The sequence below is a fragment of the Acartia tonsa genome, chromosome 13, assembly GCF_053477335.1.
Source record: "Acartia tonsa isolate MP-2025a chromosome 13, ASM5347733v1, whole genome shotgun sequence".
Lineage (NCBI taxonomy): Eukaryota > Metazoa > Arthropoda > Copepoda > Calanoida > Acartiidae > Acartia > Acartia tonsa.
This window is the reverse complement of record NC_137272.1, coordinates 28,706,777-28,725,206: the sequence shown is the minus strand read 5'-3', so window position 1 is coordinate 28,725,206 and position 18,430 is coordinate 28,706,777. Positions and strand designations below refer to the sequence as shown.

At 31.4% G+C, this 18,430-nt stretch overlaps 1 protein-coding gene across 1 annotated transcript; it reads right to left on the bottom strand.

Annotated features, from left to right (window-relative positions):
* Positions 1–5,491: 5,491 nt before the first annotated feature.
* On the bottom strand, positions 5,492–8,886 carry LOC145335239 (uncharacterized). Its single transcript, XM_080180973.1, has 3 exons — positions 8,839–8,886; positions 6,988–7,657; positions 5,492–6,149 (listed from the first exon to the last, which is right to left on the bottom strand). The coding sequence occupies exons 1-3, from the start codon at positions 8,884–8,886 to the stop codon at positions 6,121–6,123; spliced, it is 747 nt and encodes a 248-aa protein (XP_080037099.1). The 3' UTR covers positions 5,492–6,120.
* Between the last annotated feature and the right edge of the window lie 9,544 nt (positions 8,887–18,430).

Below are 18,430 nucleotides of genomic sequence, written 5' to 3'. Positions count from 1 at the left end.
TCTTTTAATTAGGGGGTAAAATGAGGGGTTTCAAAGTTTGAGAGGGGGTAAACATTGAGGGTGGGCCCATTTCCCCCTTTTTTTTAGATTTTACTGTTATCATAAGTTGCGGAAGTCATATATATGTATGATAAGCCCCATTCAAGTTTTAAAAGTGACTTGGCTCTTATGGCTGCCGGCGCGCGGGGGGTATAAAATGGGCCCACCCCCTTATAAAACCAAAAATTGAAATTCCTTCAAACACAGGCATGTTGCATATCAAAATGACCGCATTGAAATGCTGATTACGAATCTGAAAACCGTTTTGAAAAATATTGCTCCTATTTCGAATAAGATCTCATTAAGTACCTAAAAACAGCTGATTTATTTAAAAATGTTCATTTTGGTAGGTTATTTGAAAATCATTTCAGAATGAATCAATATTTTTCAAAACGGTTTTCAGATCTGTAATCAGCATTTCAATGCGGTCATTTTGATATGCAACATGCCTATGTTTGTAGGAATTTCAATTTTTGGTTTTATAAGGGGCGAGCATATTTTACACCCCCCCGCGCGCCCGTTGTTTTTGGATTAAAAAACCTCTTTCAAGTTTCACAGGGTTTCATCTTGGCCCAGTAACCCTTGCCAATGTCTACTAATGTGAAATTCCAAAATCGACCCACCCTAGAAACAACCCTTTACCCCAACCCTTGGGCGTTTATTTATCTATCTACATATACGTAGATTTTATAGAAAGTTAAAGTAAGATAAGAGTGGACAAAGTAAACTGTAGAGTAGAACTTGAGTATGAAATATTCAAATATATTTCATGAGCCCAGATTTCGATTGAATCTATTTAAAACAAACTGCACATAAGTCTTGGGATGGATTTAGGCTGTTTATTGCCACTTCCCACCCCCTCGAATACAAATCCCATAGATGCTACAGGCGCAACTGTTGGTATTTTTTGAAGCAGCAGAGATAAGACAATCCATATAAACGACGTCATACAAAAAAAAACAGTCATTCGCACTAATTATAATTATATGGTTGTGACGCTACTTAGGAAGAGAAGAGCTTGATTATATTAGAATTATTGGATGAACAATGAACAACAGAACAAGGATGACCATATCGCACCAAAATAGGCAGGCGGGCATAGTTAGCTATCCTAATTAAGTAGTAAGGTTTTATTGTAGCATTGGAATTCGATATCTTCTGAACCGGTTTTAAGCTGTGTTTGTTTGCTTTCCCTACCCCTTTTATGCATAGAAGATAGCAGCAGGAGAAATATACACATCAAATTAGGAACCTGACCTCATGTAAAAGCTTCATATGTAACCCGTGTCGTGCACAGCGATTTACCATAGGAGGGTGATAAGAGGTGGTGGAAGGCCTTTAATTTTTCAATTTTAAGGGGGATAGAGGAATGTTGATACCCCCTACAACCTTGACCGCTCGATGGCCAGTGAAATAACAACAAAATATAAAGCCACTAACCTAAATAACTTTTCTGACGGACATACATTTATATAGAGTAGCTTCGCTTTTAAAAAGAAATGAGGTGTAGGTAGAAATTATGCAACAAACTTTTTTTTACTTTTCCTATTTCGACGATTTTGCCAATCACCGCAATTTTTTCGTTAAATTACAGACAGAGCAAAGTAAGGGCGTGCAAAAAGGGGGTGTAAAACGTAGAGGGGTGTAAATCGTGAATCTATGTGTACGCCACTTAATTAAAGGATATTTAGAGTATTTTTTTAAATGAAATATATGGTAGTATAAGCCAAAATATGAAAGTAAGCTTTGTAATATTATTTTGTAAGAACAGATTTGTATCTACAAGCAACCCCAACCGCACGCCCTTGGTTGGTTGTCTATATACATTTGACTAAGTGTTGTTTTTAACTTTCATAAAATTTGAATTTTATTGTTAACAATCAAAATTAAAATCTTTTTTAAAAGTAAAAAAATGGCACTGTCAAAAATCACGCAACCTTATTTTTTTACTTTATACTTTTTGTATTTTATCCAAACAGAGACTTACGGATTGGGACATTGTACCCCCTCCCCCCCTCCCTCCCCATCTACAAATTTACAATTTTACCCCGATCCGCATAATGTAAGCCTGAATAAAAGAAAAAAAAACGATGCGCTTCGTGCAACCATATGACTAAATTCTGTGAATGAGCCTGATTATAAACCCACTAATTTTTATTATAATTTTTATTATAAACCCTAAAACTTTGGTTTTGGTTAATCTAATTCTAGCTAAAACAATGAGAAAAAATATTTAATAGTAAATCTACTAACCTCTTCAGAGCACAAAGGCTCAAGACCTAGCCCTTGTGGAGAATTTTGCTCTACCAGGAGATTCATTATTTTATTACTAAAAATTGCCACCCAACGACAGCTAAAAAGCACGTATAGGTTTTTATTTTTGAAATTAATTTCGTTGTTGGTATAAGCTGTTACTTCCCTAGCTAATATTTCTAATGTTTAGTAATTAAAATTTGTAATATTTTTGGTTTCACTAATAGTAATTTAAGTATTTCCGCATGGGATTCTAATATACCTATAATACAAAGTAGCTTGATGTCTGTCCGTCTGAAGCTCATGATCTCCGTAACCGCTGAACCGATTGGGCTCTACTCTTCAGGGAATATACCTACTGGTCCTGTGATGGTTTTAAGCTATTTTCTTGGTGGTGGGACTCCCCCAACTCCCCAAAAACTAAAAAAAACCACCCCCCGAAAATAAAGAGAGGGGTTGGTTTCTGGTAGAATCCGTAAAGGTTATGTGTTATAAGTTTAAAACAGTAGAACTACAAAAATTTATGTTAACTTTTAAAATTTTTTTGTCTATAGTACTTTTCAATAAGAAATACAAGTATTTAGTGAATATTATCGATCTACAACTATTTTTAATCCTTAAAACACACACCTTTACGGATTCTACCAGAAACCTACCCCTCTCTTTATTTACATTTTTTGTAAAATCTCATTAACTGCTGAACAAATTGGGCTCTAATCTTCTGGAAATATACCTACTGGTCCTCCGATGGTTTTAAGCTATTTTCTTGGGGGGTGGGACACCCCTCCCCCCCAAAAAAATCCCCATTTCCAAATTTAATTTTTTTTTTATTTTTGTAAACAAAAACGAGTAATTGGGTTGGAGGAACCCCACGGCACCATAGAGCGAAGCCCCCATGAACCACTACCCCCCCCCAAAAAAAAAAAAAAAATTTACCAAAATAAACTATTGGGCATTTTGTAATTTGGCATAGAATAACTTTTTCTTTTAAAATATAATTCTAAAAAAATTCTTATTGGAGGGTTGACTTTCCAACCTCATAGGGCGAAGCCCCTAGAGGCTAGGGGCGAAGCCACTAGTATTTATAAAAAGTATTAAGCTTTTTTTGTCTGTAGCAAAGGATCTCGCTAACCACTGAACCGATATGGTTTCCCTTTATAGGGAAGTTTCGTATAGGCCCTGAGATGGTTTTAGTCTATTTTTTTATTTTTATAACTAAGTCTTTGTATGGTTTTAAGCTATTTTTCTTCCCTTCCATATCCCTTCAAATTTAGAGCTCCTAGATGCTAGGGGCGAAGCTGCTAGTATTTATAAAAAGTATTTATGTTCAATATTACCTGAATGTAATGGCTTATAACTTGATGTGACATAATTTATAAAACTCCCTTTGGGATCAAATTAATATCTTGCATGATATTAAAAAAAAACTTCCTAATAAATGCCAAAATTAAATAATTTTCTTTGGAGATGATCACTGATCATTATACATAATTAGTGATGTGATAAGACATTTTCATTGGAATTTGTGACACACTGTGGGATGGTTTTAAGAAATAAAGCTGCCCCCCCCCCCCCCATCTAATTTTAATTACAAAGCACGGATGTTAGGTACAAAGCTACTAGATTATCCAATTATTAAAAAAACATCCATTTGATTACAAAGACTTTGTATTTTGGTTTAAATAAAAATCGTGTCTGATAACAAGAATAACATCATCCATAAATAGCGATGCCAAATAAATTAAAGTAAACAAACAGACAAAATAAATTAAAGAGAAAATGTTCAGTGGTCGGTCAATATGTTTATATGGCTTTTGTTGCAGACTGACTAACCGATCAAAAGTGTAAGTTGTATAATGTATGCTTTTTGGAAAACAAAAAAATTAGCAATCTATCTTAAACTGCATCTGAGAAAATCTGAGTCCCCCTCAGCATAAATTACTGAGGAAAGGGTAGACAAAGTGAAATAATAGTTGCTTCGCTACTAATAAACTATGAAAGCATCTCTCTGAAGAAACAAAGGGGAATCTATATAGGCCAATTATAGCAAAAAAAGGATATTATGTATTGAAACAAGGACGACAACTTCAATAAGTATCAAAGTACTAAGATTCATGAAAAGACAAACATACAAAATTATTTATAGAGATGTTCAGTTGATGCAAAAATTCAAAAAAATCACGAAACCTTTCTGGAAAAAAAATTATTTTAATGCCTTTTTATGAATGATCACCAGACTGACGGACTAAGTATATTATAGCGTAACTTCGCTAGGAAAAAGTTTAAATCATGAAACCAATTTGAATTAGTTGACCCAACCATTGCATTGTTGTGGTTTCTCAATGTCAACTAATTCAATTCTTTAATTGTTTTTTTTTATAAATCTATATGTCTCACCTATAGTACTTCTAGAAGAACACGTCATACTAGACACTTTAAAATAGTACTTACTATTTCTATGTCTAACATTTTACAACAATAAGAATGGATGTAGAAAAACGTGGAAATTTGTCGTCAATTTACGTTGCTAATATGGGCCTCATTAATTGGTCTTTTCGTTTAGTCAATAGGAGAAGAGGGGATGGGATAATTGGGGTGGGTGGAGGTTAAGGTTATTTTAGCCAGCTGGAAGGATTGTTTTATTATGGAACATCAAAATCTAGTGCAACATCCAAGTAATTAAATCCAGACAAAGATTCATCAAAATAATTATCATGCATTATGCATAGGCGTTCAAAGTACTTTATCTAGGGCGGGGGGGAGGTTCATTTTGAAAAATATTTTTTTTCATTTCATTTGAAATCAGAATTATTGATCTTTAACATTTACTTAAAAGCTTGTTTTTATTATCCTAACAAGGATGGTCCATTCTACAACACAAATTTGTAGAGTAGCTCCGCTCAAAGAAATGCATGTATACTGTATACTAATAGTGTATAATAATACTAAAAGATTGTGTATTCATATGGTCTACAAATGAAAAAATTAAAGCTAGTTCATTAATTTGTGTATATTGTTTCACTTTTTACTTTTGATGTGACAAATATATTGTTTATTTTTTATAAGAATTTTTTTTGAAAAATAATAGGTGTTTTTTAAATGTTTATTTTATTTCTTATTTATAATGTTGACAAATTAAACATTTCTAATTGTAAAGGGGTAGTTGCATGAAATGAACTTGAATTTATTGAACCCAATATTTTTTCTGTTCAATGGTTTATAAAAAATTTATTGGAAAGAATTTCATTTTTCTACCATGTAGTTTTTGTGTAACAAGACTTGAAAATGATACTCTTGAGATTTATTATTATATAATTATATTTCTGTCTGTCAAAAACAGCCTAACAACTATTTTAGTGGTGTCTGGTTTTTGCTTATTCATGGAGAACAAAATTTTATATTTAAGATGGTATTCTTGTAACTTATGCTTGCAATCATTTTTTGAAAATGTGACTTTTATCATCACAAATTATACATTTTTGGACATAACACAAAAAACACCTAGTAAAAGTAAATTTTTCTATTGCTTATCTTTATGGCTAACCTTCAATTAGCATATTCTGCAAAAACATTAAAAGGTTTACTAAAAGTTACATAAAAAGTACCCAAACTTATTAATTGCACTTCATGCAGCTATTCCTTTAGTAATGAAGCTTACTTAAGTACACGAGGATTTTGAATTTTTTAAGCTAATGCAGATAATTTTCCACTGATTCCATTTTCCATTGATTCAGCCAGCAGCTATCAAATATGTAGTGATATGGTCCATATTTGTGATAGACAACAGATTTCTTCTGACTTGAAGCATATTCCCATCTTTCATCCTGGTTAACTTTCAACAAGGTTCTGCTTCAATTCTAAACATAGATTTGTATATAAAAAGACATATATATTAAGAGATATAAGTTTCCCGGAATTTTAATGTAGGGAGGAGATTTAAAATCTGCATCAAATTTTAAGGATTTTTTATAAAATTCGTTTTTTGTATAATTCTTTATCTAAAAGCGGAAATACAAATTAAGTTAATTAATTTTGGCATCCGTGATTGGTGGATTTAAAAAATCTGCGCTCTGATTGGATGTCGTACATCATTCAACCAATTAGAGCGCAGGTAGTTTAAATCCACCTATTCTATTGGTCAAAATTAATTAACTTAAAATGTATTTCCGCTTTTAAATAAAGAATTATACAAAAAACGAATTTTATAAAAAATCCTTAAAATTTGATGCAGGTTTCAAATCTCCTCCCTACATTAAAATTCCGTAAAACTTATATCTCTTAATATATATATATAGTCAATGATGAAATGTCTCTCAATAACATTAGGCCAAATCCATCAATTTTCATTTATACACACTATTCCAAACTTTTATATTTTTTTTTTAAAGTTTAAAGGTAGATTTAAAAGTTATTTATTACAAGGTATCATGGATAGCTTTCAGCAGATATTTAGTATGACTATGAACTGGTTCTAATCTAATGGATAATGATTGGTTTCAAAGTCATACTAAAACAAGATTTACTGAATGTTAATATACACTATTTTTAAACAATGGCAAAATGGCACAACAATAATCTGTTATTAGATAATTTAGAATTTTAATAATAAGCAAGTGGTTTTATTACTATAAGATTAAATCTAAATTTAACCTCAATGGGATAAATTACTTTTTATTAAAAAGGATAGAAACTTACCCAGATTTGAAGAGAAAGAGACAAGCTTGTAAAGAACAGACAGAATCAGGAACAGACCAAACATTATTAGGGCCACTTGAAGGTGGATAGTTTCAGGAATCCAATCTGATATAGTATCTTTAATCCAATCTGAGATAGTGCCATTAATCCAATCTGAGATAGTATCTTTAATCCAAGCTGAGATATTATCTGGAATCCAATATGAAACAGTATCTTTAATCCAATCTAAGATACCTTCAATTAAGTCTATGATAGTATCTGGAATCCAAGAAGAAAGAGTATCTTTAATCCATTCCGACAAAGTATCTGGAAACCAATCTGTGATAGTATCTGGAATCCAATCTAAGACAGTATCTTTAATCCAATGTGAGATGGTATCTGAAATCCAATCAGAGATAGTATCTGGAATCCATTTGGAGATAGTATCTTTAATCCAATCTAATAGAGTGTCTGGAATCCAATCTGAGATACTATCTGGATTCCAATCTGATATTGTATCTTTAATTATATCTAAGATACCTTCAATCAAATCTTTGATAGTATATGGAATCCAATATGAGATATTATCTTTAATCCAATCTGAGACAGTTTCTGTAATCCAATCTGAGATAATATCTGTAATCCATTCTGAGATGTTATCTGTAATCCGATCTGATATGGTGTCTGTAATCTAATCTGAATTTCCATCAATTATACTTGGCTCTGGCTCTGGTTCTCAAATATAAACATCTCTTACATGAAAAATGAAATTATATGCGTAAAACATATTGGTAAATATAGAAAATTATTTAAACCAGTACAAATATATTGAAAGAAAAAGAAGTACCACAGCATAAACTGTTTAACATTTTTTTTTGTTAAGCCAGGGAATTATAAAGAAAGGTGCTTAGTTATTTGGACATAGGACAATGAACAATGTATAATCTTTACTGTAACACAAAAATAGTGGCAAAAAGCCTTTGAAATTTAAGGAATTCAGTCTATTATCTTTCAAATGATATATACCCCAAGAAGGAACAGCTACGATTTTAAGATAATCATGTACTGGCCCTCCAATGCAATGGGTGTATTTTATGGCCATATTGCCCGTTTTTCTGGGGGGGTCAATTCAAACTTCTTTTGCCTTTAGAAGCACTGTGTACCAATCAACGTGTGTTAAATAAAAATTCGGCTTTAGGGGGGGGGGGGTGTTTGGAAAGAAAAAAGTACTGAATTGAAATAACGTTGATGTCCCAACAGTTACAGTCATTAGAACGTGGCACACTATTAGACAGCAAAAAAGGTCATACAGCTATACCTTAGCTGTAGAGTAGTTACGCTAATTAAAATCAATAAATTGCTTACCATTAATATAGTCACCAAGTTGCAAATATAGCAAAATTAAGGCTGCTATTCCCAAAGCCTAAAGAAATTGATGTTTGAGAAACAAGGATGACAACATCCATAAGTAGCAAGCCACAAAAAAAATCATAGAAAGGCAAAACGGACAAAGTGAGCTATTAACTTATTGAGCTGATGTTCAGTTCTCAGAAAGAAAAAAGAGAGGTAATGTGCAAATGCTCAAAGATTAGATTAAATGTTTACATGTCATATTAATCTTCACTTAAAATTTAAGCTGTCTATCTTCGATAGCAGCCGAGAAAATCACATTTCCCCCATAGCGTTCAGGACTGAAGGGCCAACTGACGTACTAAAAGGCGGACGGACAGACAAATTGAATTATACAGTAGAATCACTTCCAACGGAAATAAAATAATTCAAATATAATTTAAAACATTCTTTCTGAATAAATATTTTCAGAATAGAAACTGCTCTATCAAAAAAAGACATAAATTCGAATATGAGATTTACCTGTAAAATAATTATTTGAATTATGATGTTACGCTTTTTACAAACCATTTTATTTTTTACTGGCTATTAAATTTTAAAAATTCGTTGATTTTTCAAAAAAATCTTTGTGGATTTTTTCTCTCCATTTTAATTTTGTTTCTGATAAAAGATTATTATAAAATAGATTATTGTGCTTTTTATAACTATTTAAATATGTTTTTAAATAATTTTATTTTCTGAATTTATTAAAACACATTAAAATTAAGCATTATGAGAAATAGTTCAATGTACATAGGGTTGGGCCGGATACTTTTTTGGCCGGATACCAGATACCGGATATCCGGCTGATTTCAAACGCCGGATATGCGGTAACCGGCCGGATATTCGGCAAATATCCGGTTATCCGGCCAAATTACCGGATATCCGGCCGGATAACCGGCCAAATTATCAGATACTAAAGTAGCAAAAAAAAATTTCTTCAGAAATCTTATATAAATTTACATAAAGTTAAACTTGTTCAGAAAAAATGTTCTTCTAGCTTCAATAATAAGAAAATTATAGCCATTTAAAATTTTAAAAAGCAGAGATTTTTGGTGTAAATTATAAAAAATTAAAGAGCCGGATATCCGGCCGGATAGTTTCAATATCCGGTATCCGGCCGGATATTGAAAATGGCCGGATATCCGGCCACACCGGATATCCGGCCCAACCCTAGTACAGACCAATGAATCAGATTGTGTTAATCGATATATTATTAATTGGATGTTGCACCAGATTTGTATGTACTGTAATAAAGTGATACTCGCAGTTGGCTAAAATAACGTCCACCACCTTTACCCAACTCCTCCCCTTATAATAGATGAACGAACTGACCAATAAATGAGGTTCATATTGGCCACATAAATTGACAACAAAATTTACCCTGGCAATATATCCACGTATGTGATATATCCATTGTTACGTGTTAATTATCCAATAAACGTCTTAACCTTGAGAATATTTCACGCGGTGTAGTCACAACCAGAGTCACTCCGATCAACACGGGTGCCAACAGTTGTTAACTTTTTCCGTAATATGCTGATTTTAAAAATTTAAGAGCATTGTTCAACATAGAAACTCGCCCTTATTTTGAAGGGGGCAGTGTAGTTTTTCGTTTGATTGTTTATTACTTTAGGTCATGATAGGTTAGGTTACATTGGGTAGCCCATAGCCCTGCAAGGTTAAGGAACGGCAGTTATGAATTAATTATGTCAATAATTATTCCTACATTTTTTCAACGAGAAAGATATAAATAAAAAGCTTGCTGTAATGAACGTTGTTTTACATTAGAATCCTTGATACGTTTAACTGAGAAACTTTTTTTATTTAATTTAATTTTGACACCCCAGTTTCATGTATAGGAAGAAATCATCTTCATAAAACCCTTGGTTAGTTAATATGTTGATTCAACTTTACAGAAATTCAAATTATTTTAATAAAATCTTATATTGCTTAAAATACAATTTTAAAAAGGAATATAAGTAATTTTTAAAAAAAGAAAATTATTCAATTATGTTAGTTTTAAATTTTTATTTGCGAATCTACTCTACAATTCATTTTGTCTGCAAGTCCGTATTGCTATGGGAGAAAAAATTATTTTTTCAGCTGCTATTTAAGCTAGAAGACTCCCTTAACCAATAAGCATCCATAATCTAATTTACTTTGTCCGTCGGTCTGTCAGTCTTACTACAAAATATAAAAGTTTTGTGATTTTTCTCCAATAATTATATTCTTGGTTGCAACTCTTTAAATCTTCTTGTCCGTTTTCCCATCCATGATTTTTTGTGCTTCGCTGCTTATAGATGTTATCATTCTGGTTTTAATATATGCAACTGTGTTTAGAAGTCTAAACAATAATTACATTAAATCTATCAAAAATTTTCCTAGAAATATTTAATCCAAAAAAAATTATTTAATTAAAAAAAACACATTTAAAATTGTTATCATGCCATGTTTAAAATCTATAGGTCAATTAAATAATAAGATAAAAGATTTAGATATATATTCTTCTTTTTTAAAAACTTTTTTTTATGAAATATTACTTTCTTGCAAAATTATATTTGTTATTAACAAAATTCACATTTTTTGATAATTAGTTAATTTCACTAGCCTACATGGCAGGTTGGAAGGAGGTAAGGAAAATAGTCTAAATCCACCCCAATACAAAGCTTCTTTGAAAAATGCAACCAATTCGAACAAGCATTTGCGAGATCTTTAGCTCCAGACAAAAAAAGCTTGCTACTTTTTATATAAGAATAATCTAATTGCAGTTTGCTCTTGGCCCTGTCTTGGTCAAAAAGACACAATGTTGTGTAAGTAAAAAAAACAGGAACTAAAATAAATAAATCAAATAATATTAATATTTAGTTTTATTTTTTCTTAGGGTTTTTGGTGTTCCTTTAAATCAGTTGATTTTATAAAAATCAAATTTTTAAAGAAAATATTAAATCCTTATATAAAAGTAACAGGATGTTTGTCTGTGTGTACCAAATGAACTCACTAACCGCTGAACCTTTTACACTGTTGCTTCTCATAGTTCCATGGAAGGTTTAAAATTATTTTGGGGGAGGTTACCAACACCCTCCCTTGAGAAATCTTTCCTAGAAAAAAATGACCCCCCACAACATTTTTAAAAGCGAAGCTTTTCTATAATTAGGGTCGGTCCGTCCGTACGTCCGTCCGTCCGAGATAGATAGCTTTTATTCGTTAATTTAGGCATGTTAGAATTGTCCTATCGATTTCAAACTTTGCATGATGATTCCTGCAGTAGTTGGGTACGATTTAGAAAGCGTAGCAACTCTTGAATCATTACCAGAATGTCTGTACGTCCATTTTAAACATGTTGATTTTTCTACTTTTTTAACAACAAATTTTCAAGTGTTTTAATTATCCGTTTGATCTGATTTTTGGTATATTGATTCCTGGGACAACAAAGAACAATATTATAAGCGAGGCAACACTATAATTAATTCCTAAAAATGTAAGTATGTCCATAAACATTATCCTGTTTTTAAGCTGTTTTTCAACAAATTTACCTACAATTTTGATTCGACATTAATACATTTATGTTCCGATGTGCTTCAGTGCTTCGCTTTTATGGATGTTGTCATCCTTGTTTAAAAACAATTTAGATTTTAGAGATTTTGTTTAAATATATTTAATCTATTTTAAAGTTTAAAATTAAATATGATAGAATATAAAAAATTAGTTTATGAGTTCAAATATTTTAATTTTTTTCCCAAGCCGCAAAATGCAGTTAAAAGTGTTTTAATGTTTTTCCTATTTGTAAAATAATTATCTTTCTTTCTTACTAAATAATTTTTGTGTTATCTATTTGCCAATTTTTCTACCTATCTATCTATTTGTAATAAAAAGAAGTATGATGTCTATCTATCCGTTCGCCCGTCCGTCTGTTTGTCTGAATCTAAAGATCTCGGTATCAAACTAAGAAAGTTGTGCTTCTCAGGGAATATAGTGGTGGTTTTAAGCTATTTTCTTGGGGGGGGGGGGTAGAAACCTAACTGTTTAATTCTAAAATAATATGCATCCTATCTATCTATCTAACTACCTACCTACCTATCTATCTAACTATTTATATATCTATTTATTTAAATATCTACCTAACTACTTATCTATCTACTTAAATATCTACCTAAATTTCTATCTATCTATTTACATATCTGATATATCTAAAAAACTGTTTATCTTAGGGGCAACATAGAATTATTATGATTTATTGTTTAAAATTTCTTTACTCATACAATAGATTGTATTAGATTAGAGAATTAGACTTGTGTTTAAAACCGAAGATTTTCTATAGTTATTATTCTGTACGTTCATCTGTACGTCACGGTTAGATCATTTCGTTAGAATTAGGCATGTTAGAATTGTCCTATTGATTTCAAACTTTAGATGATGATTTCTGTAAAAGTTATGTATGATTTAGAAAGCGTAGCAACTCTATAAACAGAAGCGTGCAAAAAAAGGGGTTTATGGCCTCTTAGTAACTAATCTTTTTGATATGAAAAATAAAACAATTATCCAATATACGTAGACATTATTAAGAATTGTCCTCAATTTAGGGTTGCTTACATGAAACTCGTTTATGGTCAGTTCGTAATTGAAAGAGGTGGGAAATGGATGGGGTGATGGAAGGAGAAATCGATATTTTAGCCAGCTGTGTGTTTCACTATTAGAAAACATGAAAATCTGGTGTAAGATTCAAAAAATAATATATCCATTCCAATAGATCAAGGCATTCCCCATACTCTTATTATTAACCTAAAATACAGACACGCTACCACATGCGCTAATGCCGCGCACATGGGGTTAACACTCTATTTCTTGTATGTTAATTGTTGTATAGCCAAGTGAAGGATTTCTTTTTGTTAGTTTAACATATAACACTGCACTTTTTTCTAGCAGCTAATCCATAACTAATATATTACATTTTATCAAAATGAATAATTTTAAGATTAAAACCAGTTTTGTTAGCCTCGATCCTCCCACCTCTACTTATTTTCAGATAAATTGAAAATAAGGGCAAAAGTAAGTTTATGTTTATTAAGTCTAGCCCCTGCGGTACTATAACACTGTGGGGCTACTCAGTACCCAATACAACCTAACCTTACCTGACCTACAGTATTAAACAAACAAAGAAAAAATGCAAGTAACCCCTTTCCAAACAAAAATGGGGGAAGGGGATTTGCACTAAATAAGGCACTTTCTAAGATGATACAAGCTTGTTTGGATACTTATTACATTTACTGAATATGCATTATTAATAAACAAAATTTAGCTGCAATGACTTTTAACATAAATGTCCTTGTTTAAAATAGGAACTGTGTACAGTAAAAAATAAGTATGATTTATTATTATACCTCTTTATTTAACTCTCTAAGGAAATAGTGGTTGCAGTAGATTCATATAGATCAACTTTAATTTTTTTTTAAAGTTAAAATAACATTTAGAATATAAATCAACGCTTTTTTATTGATGATAGAGTTCTTATTCTTCTTGGGTTATACCTGATCTTCACAAGAATCTTTATAAAAATAATAAATATGTTAGTATGATTCTACAAGCAGGCAAATTTTATCCAGACGGACAGAGACAGAGACACTCAAGGACATACAGACACATTTAAAATGTAGATAAGCTTCGGTGTAAAAATTGCTAGTGTTGTATTAAATATGACCAATGTCATACAAATGGATACATTATTACTTGGATGTTGCACCAGATTTTTATGTACTTTAATAAAGTGATACTCCCAGCTGGCTCCCCTTAACCCCATTTTATCCCCTCCCTCTGGATTAACGAACTAAACAATAAATGAGTTCCATATTACCAACCCTAATTGACGACAGATTTTCACTTGTCAATATATCCATGTGTTCTATATCCATTTTCATATATTGTTCACATTATGTGAAATTAAAGAAGATTTGGAAAAAAAATTATATTAACAAGGATTATAGTGTCCATATGTGTGGCAACCTCTGCGCATGAAGTATCCTATCATGTAAAGTTGTAGGTTAAGGTTTTGATAACTTCTAAACCGATTGAGTTTTCGATTTCAGATAAGATTTACATAGGTTCTGGGTTGGATTTAGGCTATTTTTATTGTACATTTAAGTGCTGGTATGGTTTCAAGCTATTTTTCTGCCCATACCCACCACTCCCAGGAAAGACTGTTGATTTTTTTGTGAATATTCCTCTGAACACTAAGAATCCAATTTAAAATTGTTTTAACGCTTTGTTCGTTTGTCCATTCGTCCATTAGTGATTCACTGTTCAGTTCATGTATGTTATCATATATTAATTTTTTGATATTTGAATCATATTAATTAATTATAAAATACAATCAAATATATTTCGGGGCATACAGATAAAGGCTACCACCCTTCTGGCAAAACTCTATGCACGAACCAGGCATAAGAAAATTAATTATAAGTCTAGACTTAATAAGTAATATTTCCTTGGTGTTTTAAATTCTCATATTTGTGCTATATTGATAAAAAGAAATAATCTTAATTAGTTATACAAACTATAACATGTATTTTATATCATGAATCAGAACTGTTTTAATTTGGTGGAACTATATGGTCTTTTGATTTTGGGCGGTTGTAAAAAATCTTGATAGTGTAAGTAAAAATGCGCGCGAAGCTTGCCGAAATTTCATTTTTTTAGGGATTATCTTACCCCCCCCCCCCAAAAAAAAAAAAAAATCTAGGGGATTAAATTTATATAGAAGTGGGGGGGGGAATGAAAAAAAATTGGGGTGGGGAGGGTAATCACCCATTTGATGTCTCTGAATATGATTATTACATTCATCTGACTTTTTTAAAAATGATTTCTAGGATAACAAGGTACAATATCTTAAGCAAAAAATCACTATAATCTATAATCAAGTCCTAAAAAAACAAGTTTGTCCTTAAGCAGTAACCTGTATTCACGCAATTTTACAACAGAGGTGAATTCTTAAAAAAAACTTTTGCCCCACTAAAATCAGTGAGGCAAACAAATAATTTTGCCTCACTAAAATTTTGCAACAGATTTATATATACAAATGTTAATGTTCGTTTGTCCTATACTGTTGCTTTTATGAATGACGTTATCTTTGGTTTAGTTACTTTCTATTCATTTTTCAAAGAATGAATAGCAGATAATCTTTTTATCATGGATATAGCATTGGTCTTAAACCTTGTCCCATAATATTGCAAAGTTAATATTGACAGACCAACGGCCTAAATTTCTAGAGTAGCTTCACTACTAATAAAAGTATCTATCTATGGCAGGCAGGGAGGAAGCATTGGAACGTAAATTACGCTGGTACCTAACGTTTTATAACCGCGCTATCTTATTTGTTTGGCAACAAATTTGGGGCACTCATTTGGTTGGTTCTAAACTAGCAGTGTCCAAACATTTCGACCTATAATTTTAATCTACAGAAGGGATAATTTTGTTTAATATCAATGAACATGTCCAAATATCGTCCATTGTCTTATCCCTTAGAATCCTGTGCGAAGAAGAGCGAGCTTTAATAATAATAATTACATGTCTTGCAAAGGACAAAAGTTTCAAACAATTTTTTGAAAAATCAGATTCCTAATAAAACAGTAATTTTTTAAAGTACGTCAGTAAAATAAAAAAGAATAAAAAGAATATGAAAACAAGGATGACAACATCCATATGAAGCGAAGCACAAATAGTCATAGATTGACAAATGGACAAAGTCAGTTACAAAGCATAAGTTCAGTAGTCACAAAAAGAGGGGGAGGAATGTGTCATTATGTGATTTCTTCACACAAAAAATCAGTAGTACATCTTTAATAGCAGCCGAGATAAACAAACTTCCTTTTTAACAGACATACAGACATAGTGAATTATAGAATTGTTTTGTTACTTATAAAGAAACTCCTGTATCCAAAAGAAGCGAAGCAATCTAGAAAGAAAAATTAAATTATTTTTCTAGTAAATCAAAAGAAGTTTTTAAAATCCAGTAGTTTTCAAATAATAAAATATGTCAAGTTATTGTGCTAGTGCTAGTTCATAAAAATTGATAGTTTCATGAAAACATAGAAAAAAATCAAACACCAATACATCTTTTTCATAATACAGCTAAAAAACTTAATTGTTGAATTTTCTTTGTTGTTAGAAATTCAGCATTATCTTGTACAATGATAGGAAGAAAAAACAGAAAGGCAGCATATCTTGTACTTTTATATTATATAAAGTAGTAAGGTTTTTTTGTCTGAAGCTTAAGATCTCAATAACTACCGAACCGATTAATATATCTATTTTAAGTAATCTTCATATAGCTCCTGAAGTGGTTTTAGGCTATTTTGTTCACAGATTTAAGTTTGGGATGGTTTTAAGTTTTTTATCATTTTTAACTCTCTATCATTAATGATTTTTTACTGCCTGAAAAGTTGGAGTAAATATATTATTGCGGAACCATAAAAACAATACAACACATGCGTCAAAAAAGCAACACATATCAGAGGAGCGTACGCAATTAAAATGCGTACAATAAAGGATTTAAACAGGGGGGCGGAAGGGGGTGGTGTATCGCGTCGGAGAATAACAGAGAGAGAGGAGAGTGAGAGTGTGTATGAGAGAGAGAGAGAGAGTGAGAGAGAGAGAGAGAGAGAGAGAGAGAGAGAAAAAAAGAGAGAAAGAGCGAGAGAATGGTAAAATAGCGTCAATCAATTTAGTTACTTTAAAGATTTCGCACGGTGTGTGTCAAAACGAAATTATTTGAGTATTTTTCAGTTATTTTTGAATGTATACAGTGTTCAAATAGTGTTTTTATAGTGAAGATTAACCTAAATTGAAAGTTTTTTAAGCTATTATAAAATATAAGCATTAAAGCAAAGACTTTTCTTAAAGTTTTGCAAAATACTAATGGGCAAGCGAATTTTAATTTAAAGTTTCTGCACTTTAAGATGTCTAAAACGGCCGAAACGATAATCTAAGATGTTTAAGGAAGCTTTGTATTGTGTGTATGTAACGTTTTGGGGATAAAAGTATTTCCTCGGCAACTAATTAAGATAAACAGTTTTAAATTTTGATGACTTCTGACTAAAGAGCATCTACTATAGTTTTTGTTTGGTCCGTCAGTCTGTCTATGTGACGTTTTGTGAAGTTCATCAAATTTTCCCAGTTTACTACCAAAATTTGATTATGACTAGACGTAACAAAAAGTATATGAACTTAATTTTCCGTCTATCCTTTAATAATGCTATCAAATAAGTTGTCTTTCTATAGGAAATTATTCGAAAATATGAATTAATCCTATAACAAACTTTGTTCCTCCATTTATTTCGCTTTTCTTGGTTTTTAAATATAATTGTGATTCACTAATTATGAATGTTATCATATCATGGGAGGCAAAATAAATTTCTTCTGGTGACATATCCCACGTTGCTTTTGAATTTAGGAAGGCAGGGATCTACAGGGATAAGACAATGGCCGGTAAATTGATGATACACAAAATAACCCTCGTGTATTATACACTACAGTGTTCAATTAGTGTTTTTTATAGTGTTATTCGTGTATTATTTCTAAAAAATAAATTTAGTGGTTGAAACGTTTGAACACTAAAATTTATAAACCAACCAATCAAAATCAACTAAAAGTCCCCAAAATTGTTTAGCCAAAGAATGAGAAAACGTTATTGTAAAACTTTGGGGACTAGTGTAATAAACAGCCCCTTGTCCCCTGCCTGGTTTTGAATGTAGGAAGGATATTATTGTGAATATACTCTATTTTTGCGCCATCTTGGTAATACCAATTTTTTCTCCAATATACAGGGAAAAGGGAATATGTTTTCATAGGTAATAGTCAAAATTTATATAAAATGTTTTCGTTCATTATTTTTAGTACGTAACCATTTATGGATAGAGTCATCCTTGGTATATGAATTTTATAATTTTATTTTATTATTCATAGAAAATTGTCTGCAATAAGATACGATACATGATTTTTCAGCATGGCAGAGAGCCGGATATAATCCAGCGGATATTAATCGGTTTCGAAGGAATACTGGAAAATTGACAACATCGGCAAA